At 46.3% G+C, this 20,923-nt stretch overlaps 1 protein-coding gene across 1 annotated transcript in view; it reads right to left on the bottom strand.

Moving 5' to 3' along the window:
- CHST13 (carbohydrate sulfotransferase 13) overlaps positions 1-4,230 on the bottom strand; it is a 30,017-nt gene extending 25,787 nt beyond the window's left edge. The window contains exon 1 of the mRNA XM_062008448.1: positions 4,129-4,230. Within this exon, the coding sequence (XP_061864432.1) occupies positions 4,129-4,222 (94 nt within the window). The 5' untranslated portion in view covers positions 4,223-4,230. The remainder of the gene's footprint in view (positions 1-4,128) is intronic.
- Positions 4,231-20,923: the final 16,693 nt, after the last annotated feature.

Below are 20,923 nucleotides of genomic sequence, written 5' to 3'. Positions count from 1 at the left end.
AAAGGCCTAAGAAGCAACAGCTGGATGCTGCAGTTGGACAGAAATGGAGCCAAAATGAAGCAGCATTTTGACAATGAAAATTTTTCGTTCTCTCTTATTGGAGAAGGTGATTCAGTGCTGGAACAAACCAGAAACAACAGGAAGTGGAGCACTCCCTGTCCCGCAGGCTGCTTCTGTGCAGGGTCTGCTTTTCTTTCCCCCATCACCTCCAGAACGCACAAGTCACTGGGCTGGACACAGGAAGGATGGGGCAAGAACTGAATAGCCTGGCTCTTACGCGAGCATCTCTTGGGATCAGATCGAACGGCCTCACCCTTGCTCCTTGCCTCAGGCTTCCAAAGGTGCCTTTTCCTCCAAACACTTCTGACTTTGCAAGGGCATTTTTTCTCAAATAACACTGGTGAGAGGTGGAAGGCTGTGTGAAATGCTTTGGATAGCACTCAATTGCCTCTCATTAGGAAATATGGTTTTTGGGATGGAGGAGTTGCTTATAAACTGCTTAGGAGACTGCAAGTTCATGCACACATCCCTCTGACCCCTCACTAGTCACCTGAAAACCACCAGCTCTCTGGATGTCAGAACAATCTGCCTACTCACAGTTACCTCAAAAGTTCTACCATTGCGGTGGCCTCACAGCACTCTTGATTAAGGGCTGCAGAAACCACAGATGCAGATGAACACAGGGCCTTACCACCTGCCACTCACCTCCCTCTACCTTCTTCAGATGTTCTCCTGTCCCTCTACCCTACAGCTCTACTAGCACAGTCATCCCCAGCTCCCTCACTGTTAAAACCAGTGCAGTTCCTCTGAGAACAGTCCTGACCAAAGCTCTGATGTAGACAAGGATAAGCACCCTCCGGCATTTACCACCATGCCAGTCTGGACACGCTACCAGCAGAGACAGGTGAAACAAAGGTCTGAGAGCACCACTGCTTATTCCCACTGTTTCTATGCAGAACATGTATGGTGTGCAGAAGTCTGCGTGGCCACCCCAGAGATGCACCATCCCTGAAGGAGTCAGCAGAGAAAGGTCAGGTTGCAAGATGAACAACAATCATGCTGAGAGGAGGCAGGATCTGGACCATGTCACTCCCAGCGCCAAGCTGAGATGGCATGAAGTTTGCCTAGGAGCTGAACATATCTGACCACACCATTAGTTCAGATGCAGGAGGGCCTGGAGATGCTGAAATATGTTCTAATCAAACCCCAGAACTATCCACTGGGGCAGTCTTTTGTCAAGCCCAGCTGCCAGCGTGCTCAGCACCACTTTGCTGCCTTCCTGTGATGCAGACATTCTGCCCTTGGCCATGTGTCTGTGAGTCTGGAGTGAGACAACTAAAGGCCAACATGACAGGTCATCCCCATCCTGAAGTGAGCAGGGGGATTGTCCACATGCTGAAGTTGCACCCCACGGACTACAGTTCCCACGGCCACCCACTGGTACAGTCAGCAGCAAGGAAAGCCAAAGCAAAGCAATTGGGGGATGAAGTCAATGCGCACTCAAACCCACATGCAGATGCTCTCCCTGGGTAACACTGAGAGTTGTCTCACCTCTCCTGAGCATCAGCAAGGCTGTCAAACACACCTGAGCTCAGACTCCTCCATGAAGTACAATGGGGGATTCTGCCACCAACTTCGGTACAAACTCAGCTCAGCACCAAAATAACCAACCCAGCAGCATTTAGGAGCAGAGTTATTACAGCACACGCTGGTGTGTGGGTGTTCCTGGGGCAGAACAAGAAAGCCTTCTTTCAGCCCTGAGTTCAGCATGAACCGCCCCAGCACATGCCTGCCCAGAGGGAGTTAAAAGTGGAAAATGCAAACAGAGGAGTTAATTCCCGCTCCCCTGACTAAGCAAGCCGTTAGCCCTCTCAAACTCAAAGCCTTCTGGTCTCATCATCTTTCCTCCCATCTCATATGCTTTGCCCTGGTTACAAGATGGTTCAGTCTCTCTGTGCTGTTAGCAAGGATTAAATTCAGCACTTTAAATGCAATGGACCATGGGTGGCCCAGGAAAGGCAACCTGATGAAATGTTAAAGATTGAGGAAAGGATCTGACTGCTCCCAGGGAAAACTCACAGCACTGCTGCTTTTTTTTTCTAGCATTTTTCTTTATTATGATAGAGAAACCAAATGACATCAGACAACTGGACCTCCACATAACCTCAAGGCAACCATCACTTTACAGGTGACATTTTTCTCTGCAAATTGTTTACATATTATAGTAACTTGTAACTTCTAAGAGAAGTAATTGGCCTCAATTTGCTTTCCTTTGGGATAAAAAAAAAAAGAAGTGGCAATTTTTAGCTTGCTTCTTTTCTGTATATGGTAATGACCTTTCCTCTGCTAGCTGCAGCTTTTCACAGGACTAAAGAGGAAAGGAAAAACTGTCAAGTGAAAAATAATAAGGGGAAGAAATGGTACAGAAATGAAGGCTGCACCCAGGGACACAACTATGTGGTTAGAAAATAACCAGGTTTTAGAGAACATTAAGATCACTTTAATTCACCTCTTCAGTGAACCTAAAGGGGCAGATCTGTGGAGGGTGTTCACCACCCTCACAAAAGGGCTTTCACTGAGTGACAAACACTGCTGGTTTCCACCAGCTGAGGATCCCTACCCCAGACCTATCACCACCTACGGTGCCTTTCTAAACCATACTTGGCTTATACTAAGGGAACAGACCTGAAGCCTATTAAGGGTGTTGAATTTCCCAAAGGCTCAGCTGGCCAACACTTCTCAAGGGACATTCCAGACCTGAAATGCCCCAAATCCCTCATGAGATGCCATCACCATTACCATCACCTGGTTTGCTCTGACTTGACAAGAACTCTGTGTGAAACTGTTGAGATCACGCAAGGAACTGAAGTCAAAGAAGCACAGAAAGTTCTGCTGACTCAGACAGGCAGAAGTCTCCTCTTGAAAACCAGAGCCCTAAGAAAAGCCACATTTTCCAGTCAAAAAGCAAATCCAATGTAAAAGGCAATCATCTCTCTGTTAGGAGCCCTGGAGATCAGAGCAGACTCAGTGCTCCACTTTAAAACAAGATGCATATATCTCTTATTTAACAACAAAAAAAGTTACTAAGGAATACAATGCTGATTACATTCCTCTGGGATTACTGAATTCATTTGACAAACTTCACATGCTCTTCTAGAAATAACAAATGCTTGTCGAAACCTGACTCCTCAATCTTATACAGCCAACAAGCCTTTTTCTTAAAATCACTTTTAGGGGGGAAAAAAACCCCACATTAAAGTGATGGAGCAGCCCTTATAAAAGGAAAATTGCATTTCATTTAGTCCACGCTGATAACATTCCACTAACGCTTCCTTCAAATCAATCTTCTAGATCTTAAGCTGTAACTTTAGAGGCCCCATTGATGGCTTGCCGCTGTCATCAGAAAACATTAGTGCATTGTTAAAACTACAGGAATTACCCAATAACGTCTCTCAGGGAAGAGGAGCTAATTTCCCCACCAAAAAGCTGAAGGCGGGCAGGGAAATAAATAACCTCTCTAGTACAAAACTGTTTACATTCTAGTTCTGAATCGTTTCCCAGAGCAGGAGATAAATTCTAAGAGTACACACTAAGGAAGCCCCTTGAGCAATTCAACCACATTCCATGAGAATTTCAGCGACAGCGTGTGTGAAATAAGCACTTTTTGGACAGAGCAACTCCTCTTATCTACCCAAAGCCCAGCACAGCGTCAGGAAGACCGCACGAGTTGCGCACAACTTTATGCCCCGCTGGCATGAACGGGACAGTCACCCGAGAGAAGCTCGCCTCGAAAATAAACCACGAGTTTCACTGCGGAGCAGCCGCGCCGTGATGGGGAGTCAGTCACGCGTTGCAAGCACAAGCGACGGTGAAGTTCAATGCCGCCGGCCAGGAAACGGGCAACCTCCGGGCGAGTTCGCCGCCTGACCCCAACTTAAACTCCCCCGCGGATCGGTCCCGCTGGACCGCACCGGCTTTCAGCTGCACACAAGTGACTTTAGGAGCCGGCGAGGGGCTGCCCGCCGCGCCCGGCACCCCGTCCCCATCCCATCGCGATCCCGCCCCGCGGACCCGCCGGGAGTGCCACCGAGCGTGCGGATACCCGCGGCCGAGGCGCGCCGGACCCACCTGGGTGCAGGCTGCTCTGGAAGTAGAAAACGCCGAGCAGGAACGATCCGAGGCCGGCGGCCAGCACCAGCCGCGGCGCCCGGCCCCGCCGCATCCTCCGCCGCGGCTCGGCGGCGCAGCCCCCGGCAGGGCAGGGCTGGGCAGGGCAGGGCAGGACCGGGCCCGGCCCGCCGCCCCCCGCCCGGCCCCGCCGCCCCGCTCCGCCCCGCCGCCGGCAGGAAGTGACACCGGAGCGGCTCAGCCGCGGGAAGGGGAACTTCGCCCCCCGGCTGCCCCGCGGAGCCGCGCCGGCCCCTCGGCACCCGGCACGGCTCCTCCCTCCAGCGCGGCGCGGCAGCTCCCGGAGCCGTGCCCGAGCCGCGCACCGCAGCGCCCGGCTCCCGCGAGGGCTGTACAACTAACTCCGCGCAGGGCAGCAGCGAGTTACTGGCGCTGCGCTGGCCGCGCTCGGGAGTTTCCTGCTGACTTTTCTCTTTGCGTTCAGTACCTCGTAAGCATCGCAGTGTCGTGGCCTTAAGATATGCCTCTTCTTCTTTTTGTTCTGGAGTTTTGGTGGTTTTTTTTTTTCTCGGCCCTGCAGACTAACTGAAATAATGCTTCTGACTAATTCTAACTCCAGCAGTAAAGTTGTATAGAGGGAGGCCATAGTTTTCTACTAATCTCTGCTTTTGCTTATTTGGAAAACAGGAGCACGAAGCTCTCTGGCTGCATCCTCTAACTCTGGGGTCTGTAATTGCAGGCAAAACAGGCTCTGAGCTTCTGTTGCCCCACTTTTGAAATAGCAGCAATGCTGTTGACCCACCTCTGTGGAACACTCAATCAATTCAAAGGTCACTTGACAGATTAGAAGGCCAGGGTGAGAGATGGATTCCCACTGGCAAGAGTCAATCATTGCTTCTCTCTTCATCCCCAAAATACTTAACTTTAAGAAAAAGAGCTCAGCTCAAGGAGGAGCCATTGGGAATGACAAAGCAAGCCTGGGTGCATAAATACACTGGGGCTTCGTTCTGGCCTCTAAATGAGGCCAGAGTAGACCAGGAGAAGGAATTAGTTGCAGAGAAGGAAGCCAGAATGAAATAAGAACCCAAGCAGCCTCTTGCAAATTGAGCTATGACCATGAAATTACACAGCTCTTTAAAGTCCCTATTGGATGGTCTAGAGAGGGCGATAAAAACAAGACCCCAACTGAGACCCTAATATACTTACACCTCTTTGGAAGGACACCCCAGTGTCTCCAGTAACCATTTGAAAGATAACCTCCCCTCCCGAGGCCTGTGCCTGTCTGAGGGGTGCTGGGAGGGACTGTAAGGCTTGTCAATGGGGAGCAAGACACGTAGTGCCAGGGGAAGGTTGATGGCTGTGGGCTGGGAATGGCTGTGCAGACATAGGTTACTCTGTGTTGTAAATGGTGCAGCAATTTTGGACCCTTTGATGAGTAAGCAAAGAGCTGGGATCTGCCTCACATGGAAAGATGGTCTGAGAGATACCAGGGACGAAAGGGCTGCAGAGTCCAGGTGTGGATTAGGGACTGGGGATGTATGAATACATCTTGATATCTGCTTACAGGCATTACTGTCATAAATGGGGATGCACTACAAACTTAAGACCTTTATTTTGTTTCTGAAGAGGCTTCCAACAGCTTCAGGGAAGAATAAAGATGTAGAGGTTTTGTCAGCATTTGAAGAGACTAGAGCAGTTCTCTGGGTGTCCTCTACAGCAAAAGAGATGTCTGGTGCTGCTGTCCTTGAACCTCTCAAGGGAACTGTGAGGCTCAGAGACTGAAGGCATATCCAGCCTGTGCAGTGGGAGCCCCCTTCCAGTCACTTTCCAGGAGCTGGAAGGCACATTCAGACAGTACATTTTTCACTATTTATATCTCCTAGAAAATCTACCTCAAGACCCTCGGAGGAGCTAAGGAAAATAATCATCCTCTTAGGCCAACTTCCCTGAGTTCAGGAGGAAAAATGAGAACAGCAGAAGTGACCAAACTTCAGCCATAGTTGGACATTCCCTTAAAAGAAAATACAGTAAAGCAACCCAGTTGAAACTCAGACACTGACCTGTTGAGTCCTGCTGCCTGCTGTCTGTATTTCATACCCCGAGGGCAGGGCCACGGCCATCTGTGATCACATCAGATATTCAAGGCTTGTCTTCCAGCAGCCTGAGGTGAACGTGCTGTTCTGATCCACAGGGCTAGAAGGGGAAGCACACCATGAAAAGTTCAGAGAATTCCTACATGGACTCAGCTGCAAATATAATCAGCTCCAATGACAAACACTCTTTTTAAAAGGACAAACAGTTTTAAGGGGGAAGGGGTACATTATGGTAGGAGCTGTCAGGTGACAGTGGCACCAGCTGCTGGGAGGTCAGGCCTTTGTCATTCTGAGTCTGAGAAACCTCCCCAGTCCCACATCTGATGTCTTGTACCACCCCTCCATCCCCTGGAGTGCCACCATACAGAGAAGAAAGAACAACTGCAGCCTATAAGGCAGAAAACAGTGGCTGAGAGTAAAGATCACCCCAGAAACTTAGAAGGGCAGAAGATTGAACTCAGGCTCTCAGACTCCCAAATTATTATTCCAAGCCTATTTCTAAGGGAATGGTTAGATTCAGTCTGCATTGGAAAAGCCCCTCTCTCCCTCTTCAGGCATACTGGTGACTGGAGAACAACTGAGGCATGAAGCACACAAGAAAATAGGGCTGCTGAGCAGCATATATGAAATGAGAGTGGCAGTTTTCCATGGGTGAGCACTGAGCCTGGCTCTCTTAATCTGCCACTGTGCCAGGTTAATTGGAACATTGAGAAATGACTATTTGATGGAGAAGCAACAGCTTCTTCCCTGCCAGGCTGTGAACTCCCAATGGAAGGGCCACCCAACTCTGTCTTCACAGTGCCTCACGCCACAGGGTTCAGACCATGGCTGGAGCTATTTATGACTGTAAAGGCAATATTGATAACCCAGAATAATGGTCAAAAGACTCTAATAACGTGGCCTTGAGAAAAATTGTGTGTTACTGGCAAGGATTGGAACTGCATCTGACTTGTAGGTGGAGAGAGTGCTTTTTGCCTGCAGAAAGATGCTGTGCCTTTGACACAGTGCATGCTTGAGTCCCTCCCTGCTCATTACTGTCTTCTCAGCGGGTTTCTGCTGAATGCCTTGCTGTTTCCCAGAACCTTGGTGCCACTCAGTGACATTAACGCCAAGCTTTTGTCTGATGACCATGTTGAATGGAAATTAAACAGCAGCTAGTTTCAGATGAAAACTGAGGAACCTGCTGAACTCTTTCCAAAGTCCTGGTTTTCCAGCTGCTGTGCAAAGGAGCCTTTCTGGGGGATAGTTTGATTTTACACCCAGTTATTTAATTCTGGAGCCTGAATGCCACAGAAGTGGTTACCCCTGGCCTCGTGCTAGTGAGACCTCCATCTGCTGGTGGCCAGTCATGAGTGCATGCTGCCTTTGCTGCCACAGCTCCATTTTACCAAGCTAGCAAGGACCTGGGCAGATATGTAGGGAATTACACTGGTGCAGTACAGCCTTTTTTCAGAGACCAGCAGCCAGGGAGCTGCTCACAGAGATGAACGTGAGTAATCTCCTCTCTGTTTCCTAAGAACTGCTTTAGGCATTGCCCTGCCTCCAGGATTTCTACAGGCCCCAGTGTATCCTGATACTCAATGCTTTGAAAACGTAATGTGCCAGCTGAGAGGGCTCTTGCAAAGCCCCAGCTCATCCCCTACTTGAGCAGATGTTGTGTGCAGCTTGTTCTGAAAGTTTCCCCAACATGGACACTTTATGATTTTGCCAAGCCATCTCTTCCATCTCTGCAAACCCTCAAAAAATTTTCTACCTGAATCATCTTTGTCATAACTGGGACCTGTGACATTTTGCCCTGAAAGATAAGCAGAGTGCCTGGTTCTGTCTTTGTATTAACCAGGAAAGGTCAGTTCTGCTAATAGCACCAAGCTGAAATGACCTGCTTTCTCATACAGTGCATGGATTTTCCATTGTCTCCTGTTGTCCTTTTCACATGTAGAATGTGAGTTTTCAAATATTATTCAATCAAAACACTAATGCTTATGCTTACTTTGTGCTGGTACACAACAGCCATAATTGAAAGCAGCAATCATACTGGGGTGGTGTTTTCAGCATCATGTGCTGGAATAAATATTTGCAGGCTCAGTATGTAAGAGAAAGGTTGGATAAAAGGTAGAATTTACATTACATACCTCTGGAGAGGTAACTGGAAAATTAAAACCACAAGTAATCAAACAAGACTCTTGATTGATCTTTGAAATCCATGGCCAGATTTTGCCACTTGTTCATACAAAGTATTCCTTGAGAAATCTCTGTGGTCTCTGGGGGACAGAGCAATAAGCAGCTGATCCCACAGACACTCCATCCCCTGGGGAATCCCACTGGTTTGGTGGGTATGACAGCATACATTGCCTAAGGTGAAACCTAAGGTTCATACGCCTCATCGGAAAACAAAGTACTAAGGGCTAGGATAGTGCAAATAGGATCTGGTCCTGAATAGTTAATATTGTAACCTGGCTAATTCCATAGCTTGCTGACCTTCCTGTTCCCAAACAAAATGCTAATCACTTCCCAGAGATCCTTTTGCAATTATCTCCCCATCCCCTGGGAAATCTCTCTAGAGACAAAGAAACTAATAACTGGGCTCTGGCTTCTCACCACGAAATGCTGGCCTCTGTCAAAGCAGATTTCTAGAGATCATTCCTTTAACTTTCTTGCTGCCACAATTTAAAAAAAGAAAAAGGAAAACCGAAGCAGCAGCAGCTGTTTTCTTTTAAAAGCAGCAGTGGGGATGGGAGCAAAGCAAATTACAGGCTTTCCAGAGGACTGCTTTCTGTCTGCAATTCTTGCATCTACTGGAAATGCTGTTGGCATGATGAAAACTCCCATCAACCATTTTATTCAGTGGTGGCAACTCAAGACCATGTTTGCCTTTTATACTGGGCATTTGTAGTTTATGCAGTGTTACCAGCTGGGAGCTTGTTCTCTGCTGATGTCTGGTTTAGAGGCTCACACGAGGAAGGGTTGTGATTTACAGGTAGACACTGGAAAGCCAATTGCCCTTGATCTTAGCCTAGTGTTGGGAGCTGCGGTTACTTTCAACAGCAAGAGCAGCAGATCCATTGAGCCTCCCACCAAGAGTGTGAGACTCACTCCTGCTGTTGGGCTTTGCTTTGTGCTGTGCCATTTCTTACAGATTCACAGCAGAAAGCCACAGCCCAAGGGGCTTCTTGCTGCCCAAAGCCCTGGCTGCAACTGGTTAGCCCCATCTACCATCCCTGTAACAGCTACACACAGGGTTATAGGAAGAGAAAAGGATGCTGTAATGTTGCTGCACGGCTGAGGTGGTAACCAGCTAAGGATCTTTCTGCTCAAAAGAGCTCTGTAAAACCCTGGAGCAAGTTACTGCTACAGTCCTGCCCATCATGTGTCAGTGCACTGCAGATGACTCAATATGCAGCTTCTGCATTGCAAGGAAACACAATTCAGAGGGAGAAGATAAAGAGAAGTAATTTTTCCACTGTGTCTCATAGATCTCCTGCAAGCAAGGCTTTGCACTGAGCAGGGACTCATATACTCAGTGCTCTTTTTCACACTCTGATTATGGTGTCTGGGAAAGAGGAGTCTGAAGACTTAGAGCACAAATAGGTCTTGCAAGAAAAATGCATTTCAAGTTTTCCTCTGGAGGTGAGAATTTCTCCCTCTCATTCCTTAAGATGTTGTCTTCTCCAAGGAAAAAACCCTATATCTGCAATATCATGAGGGGTCTGAAGGGAAGGGTAAAAACTCCTGAAACAGGACCCATAGGGTTTTACCTGGCACACAAACAGCTAACTCAGAGCAGCTACATTGCCAGACTTTTCATAGGACCCAAAGTACCTTCTCTTGCAGGTTTCTTAGGATTAGTGGCCACCAAATATTCACTGTTTAGTAAAAATATCTTCTGTCTCATTCTTACCTGGTGCTGCAAATTCCAACAAATAACACCAAATCCTGCTGTGGGGAAAAAAATACTTCTACAGGTACATACCCAAATGCCTCACAGGCTCTCAAGGGTCCAAGCCTGTAATTTTTTGAACAGATGGAAAAGCCTGACTACGTCCCATGTCTTGCTGCATCACCTCACAGTGCAGCATAGCAATATTTAAGTCCTTGGGGGATTACAAGCACTGCTCTACTACCTGAGTTTAGATTAAAATTAATGAAAACCAAGGCAAAGCCAGTCTTCCCCAGAGAAAACAGGCTCTTCTCATGATGGCCAGATCCACATCAGGACCAGAATGTCCATCTCTGCAGATATGGTGGTTCTTCTAGCAGAAAGGACTGGGCTTAGACTGGTGAATAGAGATGCCATGTCCGTGCCAGCATGCTTTGTCTGGGCAGTCTGATGGCACTGGTGCTGGAGAGCATCCACATCAACATCAGCCAGGCATCCTACCTGTGAGAGCTGCTGTTAGCTTCTAGGGAAGCAGGGTGTGCACACAAATCTCTTCATTTTGAGTACTGGAGCATCACAAACAAGATAGCGATGGTACTGAAGACAAGTAACAGGCAGCAGTGCTGCTGCCAACTTTTGTTACGCTGAAGAACATCTAAATCCAGTAAAAGCCAGATAAACAAACCATTGAGCTCATTTTCAGTGCACTGACCAGTGTAACATTGTGATGCCTTCCAGCTGGGCATCACTAACAACTGTCCACAATTTGTTTTGAGACACTTCCATGAGACAAACACTCACTGAACGCTTTAGTGTGGTGGTGAGAAGAGCTGTTTCCATGCACATTGATGCAGACACACCTATTCTGCAGTCATGCTATTGGGAGCACAGGTTGCAGTCAGAGAGAAGGGTGGTAGAGACATGTGACAGCCCTCTTCTCCTGTGGGGTTCCTGCCTTGGTCCCCAGGAAATCGTTTTCCCAGACAGAAATCCCTTGGGTTTCCCTTGGGCAAAGGCTATGGAAGGGGAGAGGTTTATTTGCTGTAGCAGCCAACTCTCAAGACCCAGTGAGCTGAGTTTTATTACCTGCTTCCCTGAAGCCCTTCCAGAACAGAAGAAACTAAGCCTGCATTCTGGTCTTCAGCTGAGAGCAACACAGAGGGGAGCCTGCATTACTGGATAACACCAAACCTCACAGTATTATATCATGACCTTGCCAGGGTACTTGGGAGTCCGGTTTTTGCAGTCCTTGATCTCTTAATCCTCTGTCTGCATTCAGGCCCTATTGGACTATCCCAGCAGTGGCAGGTGAGATAGACACAAGACCTGCAGCACATGCTGACTTCACTACAGTGTCATCATGTCAGAACAAGAAATACCCTCCTTGTCAGCCCAGGCACAGTTTGCATTCAAAAGATTCCCAAAATGGGAAAACAGATGTTTGGAGATGCCACCAGGAGCTCTCTTTATATTTCAGGGCAATTTGAGCACTGTGCTCTTTAAACCATTTGGCTGAAGCCGGTGATAACTAAGAGGGAGGAAGTGTTTGCCCACACAGGCATGACGCCTTTGCTGGTGTATTTGCAAGCCCAGAACTGTTAGTTTGAAGCCTGTAATGAAAAGGCCAGACCTTTGGCTGCTGTAAGCATTTGCTCAGAGACTGTATTCATTTTTATCCCAGCCAAGGGACCATGTCCAGGAAGTCTATATATACATTTGATAGAAAGAAATTGGTTAACATCATGCTTTTATACCTTTAAAAAAGTATGAAACAGCTTGTTCTAAACTGGGCTTTAGTTGCTTGGAAGTGTGTCACTCAATAGAACAGACAAGCCTGGTACCTTAGGAGCAGAGAGCAAAGACTGGTCAGAAATTTCTGGGGAAAGTCCTGTTTTCTGGACTTTGATTTATTTGCATTGACTTTTTCATGACCAGAACCCCAGGACCAAACAATCTGGTCTTGTGATCTCCTATATCCAAGATTGGGATCTGGGCTGTTTCTTTCTCGGGCTCACTAGGTCTGAGCAAAGGTATATTTATCCCTGAGAGTACAGTGAGGGGGTGTTCTGTGGCAAGAAGTGCTCATGGCCTAATGAAGCAGCTTCTCAGCTCAGTGTCCTGACAGAGTTCTCTTCTCTTTAGCATTCACTTCACTGCTGTTACTCACACATCCAGCCAAAGTGGCTCCAAACACTAAGGGAAGGCGAAAATAAACCCTCACACTGTAAATAACAACATAAATTACCATCAGTGGGCAGAGCAAGCTATAAAAGTCTTCTTGACCACAGAATGAGCATGCTGAGAAACTTCCCTTTCTCCTTAAAACCTTATGTTATCGGTAGGAATAGAGGTCCTGTATTTCTCGTCCCTCTTACACCAGGATCTTGAACAGGTGTGCCCTTTCTCCCCTCAGCATCCCATGTCCTGACAGTGTACCCAGGCCATCCAGCACTACTGACATTGGTGACAATCCCTACAACAAAACAACCTGGCCCTGGAGGAAGAGGAGAATGAAAAAAGACAACAGAACAGAGGAATGTTTTCAAAGAAACTCATGTGACTTAAGTGCTGCCCTCACTGACCACGTTTAGATGAGTCTTTATGTTCATTAATCCTTTTCATACTGCTGAAAAATTCCCTCAGGACTAAACCCACAGTTTCTTGTTTACTAAAGGAGGCATGATTAAAATAATCATCATCGTATAAATATCATTTGCGAGTCTGTACCCTGCACGTACTGCCACAAAGTCAAATCCAGTTTTGCTCCTGCAATTTTAAGCACAGGGAACTAATTGCATATGCCTAGACATGACAGGACTGGCCAAATACAATCTAAACAGCTTCTGTTTCATGGAAACCCTGGCTGAAAAGGCATATAAATATTCTTTGCCCAGCAGTCATTCATGACACTCTCTGTTTTCACCCTTCTGGGGAGCCTGAGATACTATTTTTATTTAGGGCAAAAATAATAAAGGTTATTCTTCAATCCTCTGCGTGCCCTAATTGAATTATGTCTGCATAGTAAACTGCAGCACTGCTAAAGTCAGACAGCCACCTACTCTTTAGTGTCTGCGAGGCAAATCGAGGAGGCATGGTGTCTGCCTCCTCCAGAAACTTTATCCAGAGGTGTCTTTTGCAAGAAGTTTAGTCCTGGAAAGTTACTAAATCAGCTTAATATGGAGTGGAGAAAGCACATTCCACATGTCTGAGCAACCACAGAGGAAGCCCAGCCGCCTGGCTCCTCTCTTTCATAAAGAAATCTTGCGAACAAGGACTTTGGTCCAGTGTTTGCACAGTCCATTGTAGACAGAAGGGAACAGGCCATTGGATTTGCAGCTGGAGCTCTTATTACTAGCACAGATAATTCAGGAGAAACAGTCCAAGTAGCTCTGTAGACTGCAGCCCAAACAACTTAGATCAAAGTTTTACAGGTAATTCATTAGCCTCTTCTTGCAGGTGTTATCTATGGAGTGATGATTCATGAGTTTCTGCATCATATTCTACCAGAAGCCTGTGACTCCCAGTCTTAGTTTCCATATACTTTGGGTTGCAGTGAGAGTATACCTGTCACCTCACTATGGGCAACCCTGGATACTAGTATCAGTATGACCTGCAAGGTACCAGTATGACCTAAAAGAGGTACCATGTAAGTGAAGATTGGCTGGCTGAATAACTGATCCTCTGCACTGCTCAGGGCATGGCCAGACTTCCTCTCAGAGCATTTGACTTGTAATATTAGCACTGCTGAAAATGATAAAGAGCAGTCTGGGTGCTACCAAATCTATATTTGATGGCTCGTACCTCCTGTATTTTTTAAGCAGTTGCTGTATTTCCATCTGGTTGCAATGGGACAGGCTCTACCCTTTTCAGGGTAGCTAAAATAATCCACAGAAACACCCATGAGCCTGACCTTCTCTGAAGTTTTCTGTCAGCGAGTAAGGGAGAGAAAAAGCTAATTCTTTTCTACAGATGTTCTCAGCAATACTGTGATTTCAGCAAAGCAAGAGAGAATTCAAATGCCTCTCTCAGCTGAGGAAGAAAGCTCAGTCATTTGCCTTCCCCAAACCTTCCTTCCAACTAACAGTGCAGCCTGTGTCATTGGAAGAAAAAAAACTGAGAAAAAATGAAGCAAATAGTAGGTTGGTGGGAGTTTTTTTTGGCTGTTACTTCTGTGGTTAAAGCTACAGCTAAAAGCAGCAGTAGCAGGTTACAGCAGTAAGTGAATATGCTACTGTGCAGAGGTTCAATTCAGTGAATTGGGCAGTCTTAAAAAAAGACATTGGTTTTCAGACTATTAGAAATGAATTTAAGCAAAACATGATTAAATCTTTCAGTGGGGGCATGTTTAAAAAGCTTCAAGTGGACACAGTACAAGAGAGCTCAGGCATCTGTTGCGATGTTTAAAACCCGAAGTAATGAGAACTGCACTGAAGCCTACTCTGTTTTACTTCCCTTTAGCATCCTGGAGCTAATGGAGTGAAAGAGCTTGAACAAGTGCACCAGTCAGCCTCTCTGTGGCTTATGCCCTGAAATGCCCCTGCCTAACAATTCAGTACTGCAGACCTCCAGTTCTTCAGAGGGTTCTCCCAAACGTGAGATGGGGGAGTAAAGCCACCTTCAATCTCCTGGTTTTATCAAAGCAAGAGTAGGAATACCTAACAACTAATGAGGAAACAAAAAACTGCTGCTCAAATTGTAGGGGTGGCAGAGAAGGACATGCTCTGAATGAAATATAAATGAATACAATACTGCAACGTGGCCTTTATCCAAGCTTGCATGGTGTGTGCAGGCTGAGGCTCCCCATTCAGAGCTCCCTTACATACCACAAAGTTGGTGTGCCTCAGCCCTGTGATAATGTGGGATCAAATCCCTCTCGGCTGAAAGCACCGAGTTCATGATGCTTATTAATGTTGCTCACATTCCACCATGTGGAAAAGCTTCATGCTGCCCAACAAAGCAGCTGTAACTGAGCAATAAGATAATCAATGAGAGGTAACCATGATTACACATTATCTAGAAATATGGCTGGCCCAGAATATAAACTCTGGCTGCATGCAAGGAAAAGATTAGGAATTGGGGAAAAAATGTAATAAAGCTGTGTTATTCTGACAGTTAATTCTCATCCATGCTGCAGTGCAGTATATATGGCTTTACTGTCCTCTCCTATTCTGCTCTCTTAGCTGTATTTCCTCTGGTAGCTGGTTTGTAGCCAAGCAAACTATTCCTGCAGAGCCCAACAATGATTCATGGTGCTAAACCAGCCAAGCATGCAGTCAAGGCTAACACTGGATTTCCAGCACCTCCTCTCAAGAATTCCAAAGCTTGGTGAAGTGAGCATGACTCCATGGATCTCCTGAGCCTCTGTTTGGCTACACAGGAATTTATAGCTGTGTAGTCACTACAGCTTTACCTGAAGAAGGGATATACTTTAGTAGTTAACATTTTCCAATGAAGTCTTGATTGGACTGTGCAGAAGCCAAGAGTAGAAAATCATTCTCAGCTAAAGCCTCAGAAATGTATTCAGCAATCAGTTAGGACAAGTGCACAGTAGAGAAACCTAATCCTACATCCCACCCTTTGTGACCAAGGCTAGGAATGACAATAAATCTCTTAATAAAGGAATGAAATCCCCTCACTTTGCACATAGTGTCTCAAACATCTGCCCTGAGCTCAAAGAGGTCTGGTCTGCAACTGCATGTTGACATTTGTGAATGTGACAGAAAACTATAAGGGAAAAAGTATCAATCAGTAGCAACAAGAAACAACCTCTCATGCTTCCTTAATGTGTTAAGTAACAGCTGAACAAAGTAAGAATATGTAACAGCTGAGTGGAATATCAGACTGTACAGAAACACCTGGCAGTGCTAAAAGTGTCAGCTTCTCCTGCACAGAGAAATATTCCTATATGGACTTAGCCAACAAAACTTTCCATCCACTCCAGCTTCTGAAACAATTAATCTCATGGAAACCAGAGTGGGAAATCCTGCTGGGGAACCAAATGCTTTAAAACCAGAAATTTGGTGAAAGATCCAATGATGGCGAAAGCAAATGCACCTGATTTTCTGGGCTCTGCTCAGAGAAAGCCTCCTTTAGTTGCAGTGACAGGTGTGAATACCTCTGTTCTCCTGCACCAAGCCTTACCTGCCAACTTTAACTTATATTAAGTGCAAAATGATGGGGGGATGGGGAGACATCTTTCCTTAACTAGCTTCAGAGGTCTGTATTTCTCCTTGTCCAAAAAGCCATTCCACCCGTCTGACCTGAAGAATATTGACTATGAAATCAATCACCAATCTGAAGATACCTGAAGAAACCCACTTAGCACAAGCATTATCCAAGGAGATTATGTCCAAACCCTCTCCAGATGCAGAAAGTGCCATTTCTTACAGTCCAGGACTTGATACTAAACCAGCATCTGACTTATCCTCATTCCCAGGACCCTGCATGCACCAGGGTAGAGACAGGTCCCAGAAGAGTACTTTGAACCTGGCAGCCAAGGAAGATATTGAGAAAGTGGGAAAGGCAATGTCATCTCTCAGTTTTGGTGGCTGACTCCAGAGGGCTTGTAGCAACTGGGAAACCTTCAATATATGATTATCCAGGCTCATGTAAACCATGAAAATCAGATTGTTTGCTGTCTTCAGGGAGGACAAAAACATCCAGATGCTCTCCCATCACTGACCCCCAGTTCAGGGCCTGAGGACAGATTTGCAAGGGTTCATCCCTGACACACAGATGGGGACACAAGACCCCAGGTGAATTTGGTGAAGAGAGGGAGAGAGCGGACAGCAGTGAGTTGATTGGCTTAGATGGTAAGAGAGGACAGGAGCAGGGAAAGTAAATTATCCAGGAGACAGTCTGTAACAGGAGGCAACAAAACAGGCTATGATTTTACTCTTTGTTTTATACTGGCTCTCAGGATGGCTCTGCCTGACACCAGAAAGCACATCCAAGACATGACAAGTTTCAAGTCCAAGGCAAAAGGAGGAAGATCTCTACCATAACCCAGTAAGTATTAAGAATAACATTCAGTAACACATCTTAGTCTCAGTCATAGAACAGCTGAAACATTTTTGCTGAAATCTAAAGCAAATTAATCAGCATGGAGCAGACACTCTCTGGTTAGGAAGTTTCAACCCAAACAGTTCCAACCTGGCAAAACTATAAGCAGATGAAATGAACTGTTGTTGCTGGAAGTGTAACAATGTAACAATAACTGTAACAATAGGTGGTGTACCTGCACCACTTACTATATGCACAAAATCTGGTATTGCCATGACAAAGACAAAATAGAAGGCTGACACTGTTAACCACTATCACCTAGAGCATTGTAAGGAACTCAGGGAAAGCAGCTTTTTCCTTGGAGTTGAGAGGTGGTAATTGCACCCTCTCTTGCAGAGGAAACACTCGTTACTGGATTTAAATTTCACAGATCAAAAAGAAAAAGCCCTCCAGGTGGTTTCTAATCCCTGCAGTTAACTGAGCCTATGAATTCTGAGACCCCCTCAGATAGACAGCATCTCATTTTCCAAGCCTTTTATGAAAAGCCTAATAAAGGTGAAATGAGCAGCACTTTTATAACCCATTCCAACACAGAGGCCAGGAGTAGAAACATCAGGGGGCACTGCCAGGTTGGTACTGTGACTTCCCTGTGCTGGAAACTTGAGGATGAGGGTGTAGTTTGTCTGAAGATGTAGGCAGAGCTGTGTAAGGGACTGAGGTTAGAGAAGGAGAGGATGGAAGGCAGTGGTGCACAGAAGGAGTACACAGTGGGTGCACCAGCCTACAAATTGGATTGACAGTTGCATAAAAAGAGATTAATATAATGACAACATCCTGGGCTTTTAATTTAAAGTCTTCAATCAGGTACTGAAGGAACATTATAGCTATTACCTAAGGAAGACAGGGGAATCGTCAAAGTAACTTCAAACACCAAGAACTCTGAAGACTCACTGGGGTGGATGTTTGCAGGGCAATACCCTTTGGTATTCGAGCACATCAAAAAGATGTATAAAAGAGAGTCTCCCCCACAACATCTCATCAAAGTGACAGCAGTCCCCTAAAGCCACTCTCACTGACAAGTTCTGTTCCAGTTTGCTGTATCACATGAGCTCTGTGTAAGACCATAGAGACGCAGATGCGAAAGCAGAGCTCTGCTCACACCTTCAGCAGAGCTTCCTCAAGCCAGCTCAGGCAGGGGAGAAGCTCAGGGGTGTCAGCAGCTTTCCTCCCCACATCTCTGCTTTGGAAAGGGGCTAGTTGATGCGTCCTGGCGAGCTCCAAAAGTGTTTTAGTGATGCCACTATAAAACCACTTGATTCTGAGGACACCATGTTGCCAAGGAAGTTAATGCCACACACTGATGGTTCTTTACCGCAAAAAATACACAGCCAAGCATGCAATGAGTTTTGAAAGCTTTGTAGGAGCCCCATAAACACTTCTGTGTGCTGATGAGGTGAGAATATGGAGCTCTATGCCCTACCAGTAGCCACAGATTCCTTTCCATTTAACTCAGTGTTTAACCAATTACACATTCCCTCCCATTTTAAGCCTTCTGTTGCGTATTAGGCTCTTGTGACAAGGACCTGTAATCCACACTATCCTCTTCCAAACATGAAAGCCATAACTTCACAACAACTGAACATGGACAAAGCAGAAAGTAAATAGAGCATTACCAGAAAGGCATGAGACATGCCTGGAGGCATAGGCTCACTGATCCTTGCATCAAGGTGTAGTGAATTGCCTGTAATTGCAGAATGAGTCAGTGGCAGAGCAAAACAGAGGAATAAGGTAACTTGATTCCTGTCAGTTCACTCCAAAAAGTTAATCTGTGCTCCTTCCTCATCCAGGTACAACCTGGGACATCCAAGTCCATTATCAAAACAGTCTCCCTCTCCCATCTCCCTGGAAGGCTGGAGGTGCAGCAGAGCCAGTGCTGAAGGTCCGTCTCTGGCAATGAGCAGGTAACATGTTTTTGGGGGTGTGGCATTGGCTTCCAAGCATCCCTAAATGTCCTGTGCCCTGTTAAGGCAACAATGGCCACCTGTTGCAGGAAGGCAAATGTTTCAAACACTCATTCCAAAAAACACCTGATGTTGTGACAGAGGATCCCTCCAAAATGAAACCCAAACCCACAAGGAAGTCTCCATGCTGCAAGGTGATACGCTGCCAGCAGAAGCAGCTTGCTCTTAACTTGTACTGAACACTCATCCCATTTGAGTATTAAGGACTTGGAGGGGTTTTCTGACTGTTTTGCTGCCCTGCAACAGAGCCTGGAGAGGGTGAGGAGTCCTCCTGCAGCACAGGCCATGGGTGGGAAGGGATGGAGGGCTGCCTGGAGCAGGCAGGAAGGCTCCACCTGGGGTCTCCAAGATGTTTTCAAAAGACAGCAGGTTTTGCTCTGAGGGCAAAGGAGAGGAACAGAGTTATGTCAGGCATAGAGCTGAACTTACACAGGTACACAGGCATGTGAGGGTAACAGTGATCTCCATGTCTCTGAGAGGAACAGAAAGCTTCCATCCTACTGAATTCTCTTTCTTTGCAGATTTATTTTATTTATTGAGGGTCTCTCACAGTTCAGGAGTACACAGAACAGTTAATTTCATTTACTGTGAAGTGCCACACTGTGATATAAAGTGTTTCCCACACAGGTAAGATTAAAAGGTTTCACTGAATTGAAAACCTGAATTACATTTTATTACATTCAAAGGGGCCAGAAAGCAGAAAAATGGGAGAAAAATCATTTTCCATAGGTTGAAAGGAGATGGAAGTTAATGATCTCTCCTGGTTAACTTACAGCCTCTTGTGCTTTCTGGGTGCTAATGTTAAATCAGCCAGACTCCTGCCAACTTATCTCCTAATTACTAATCCATTTTTTCATGTTCAGTTCAAGTTCTTTTACTTACACAACTGTGTAAGTTCACTTTAAGTTCACTTCCAGAGTAAAGGGAAAACCTGTCACTTTGCTTCAACTTGCCCTGGGAAATAGTACATTATCAATGCAGCAAAACATGAGCATGGGTGCATAAGCTGGGCTTTCATAACTTTAGCAGGTTCTGCCGTGTGTGCACGTACAATTCAGTCCAAATAAGCTCTCATAGTGGTTTTGTTTGCTATTGTAGCACACTGGCCAGCCTGCTTGGATATGCATTTGGACATTAGAAATGAAACATTGCAGAGAAACTGGCTGAATTTCAGGAAAATCAGGCATCCTTCCTGGGGAGCACATCCACCACAACAGCAGGGGCATTTAGCAGAGATGCACTGAGCTTTCTCCCCATGCTGGGAATGCTCTGACCCCCAAACCTTCACTTTCCCAAGCGTGCCCACTGCACTAGGAGACCAGGCACAGTGCAGATCAAGATCAGGCTATTATAGCAGGGTATTTACATCCCAACCTGCTCAGGGTGCTACTGAAGGACAGAGGGAATAATGCCATTTCTAGCACAAAGACAACCTCTATCTGCAGTGAGGTTATGTTGCTCTTTAAAGAGCAGCCAAGAGCAGAGTGTGCTCTCCAATCTCCAGTCACCTCAGCCACCCACAAGCTGCAGGAGCCTCTCTGGCCCAGCGTCTGTGTGTGTTTGGAGGGCCAAGCCCCCAGCAGCTGCACTGATGCCACACTGAGCTGCCAAGTCTGCTCAGATCCACAAAGCCACCACGTGCTCTCAAAAGCATCCCCCACATGTGCCTGTAATTTTGTCTCAATTCACCCCTGAACCTCATGGGCATAGTAGGCTCCCCCTCTCACCCCTCCAAAATGCAGTGCAGACAAACCCCCTCTTCATTTAACTTAAGGGAAGGAATATATCTAAAAGCCCTGATA

The sequence above is a fragment of the Colius striatus genome, chromosome 15, assembly GCF_028858725.1.
Source record: "Colius striatus isolate bColStr4 chromosome 15, bColStr4.1.hap1, whole genome shotgun sequence".
Lineage (NCBI taxonomy): Eukaryota > Metazoa > Chordata > Aves > Coliiformes > Coliidae > Colius > Colius striatus.
The sequence above is the reverse complement of the archived record's forward strand: the minus strand, read 5'-3'. Positions and strand labels throughout refer to the sequence as shown.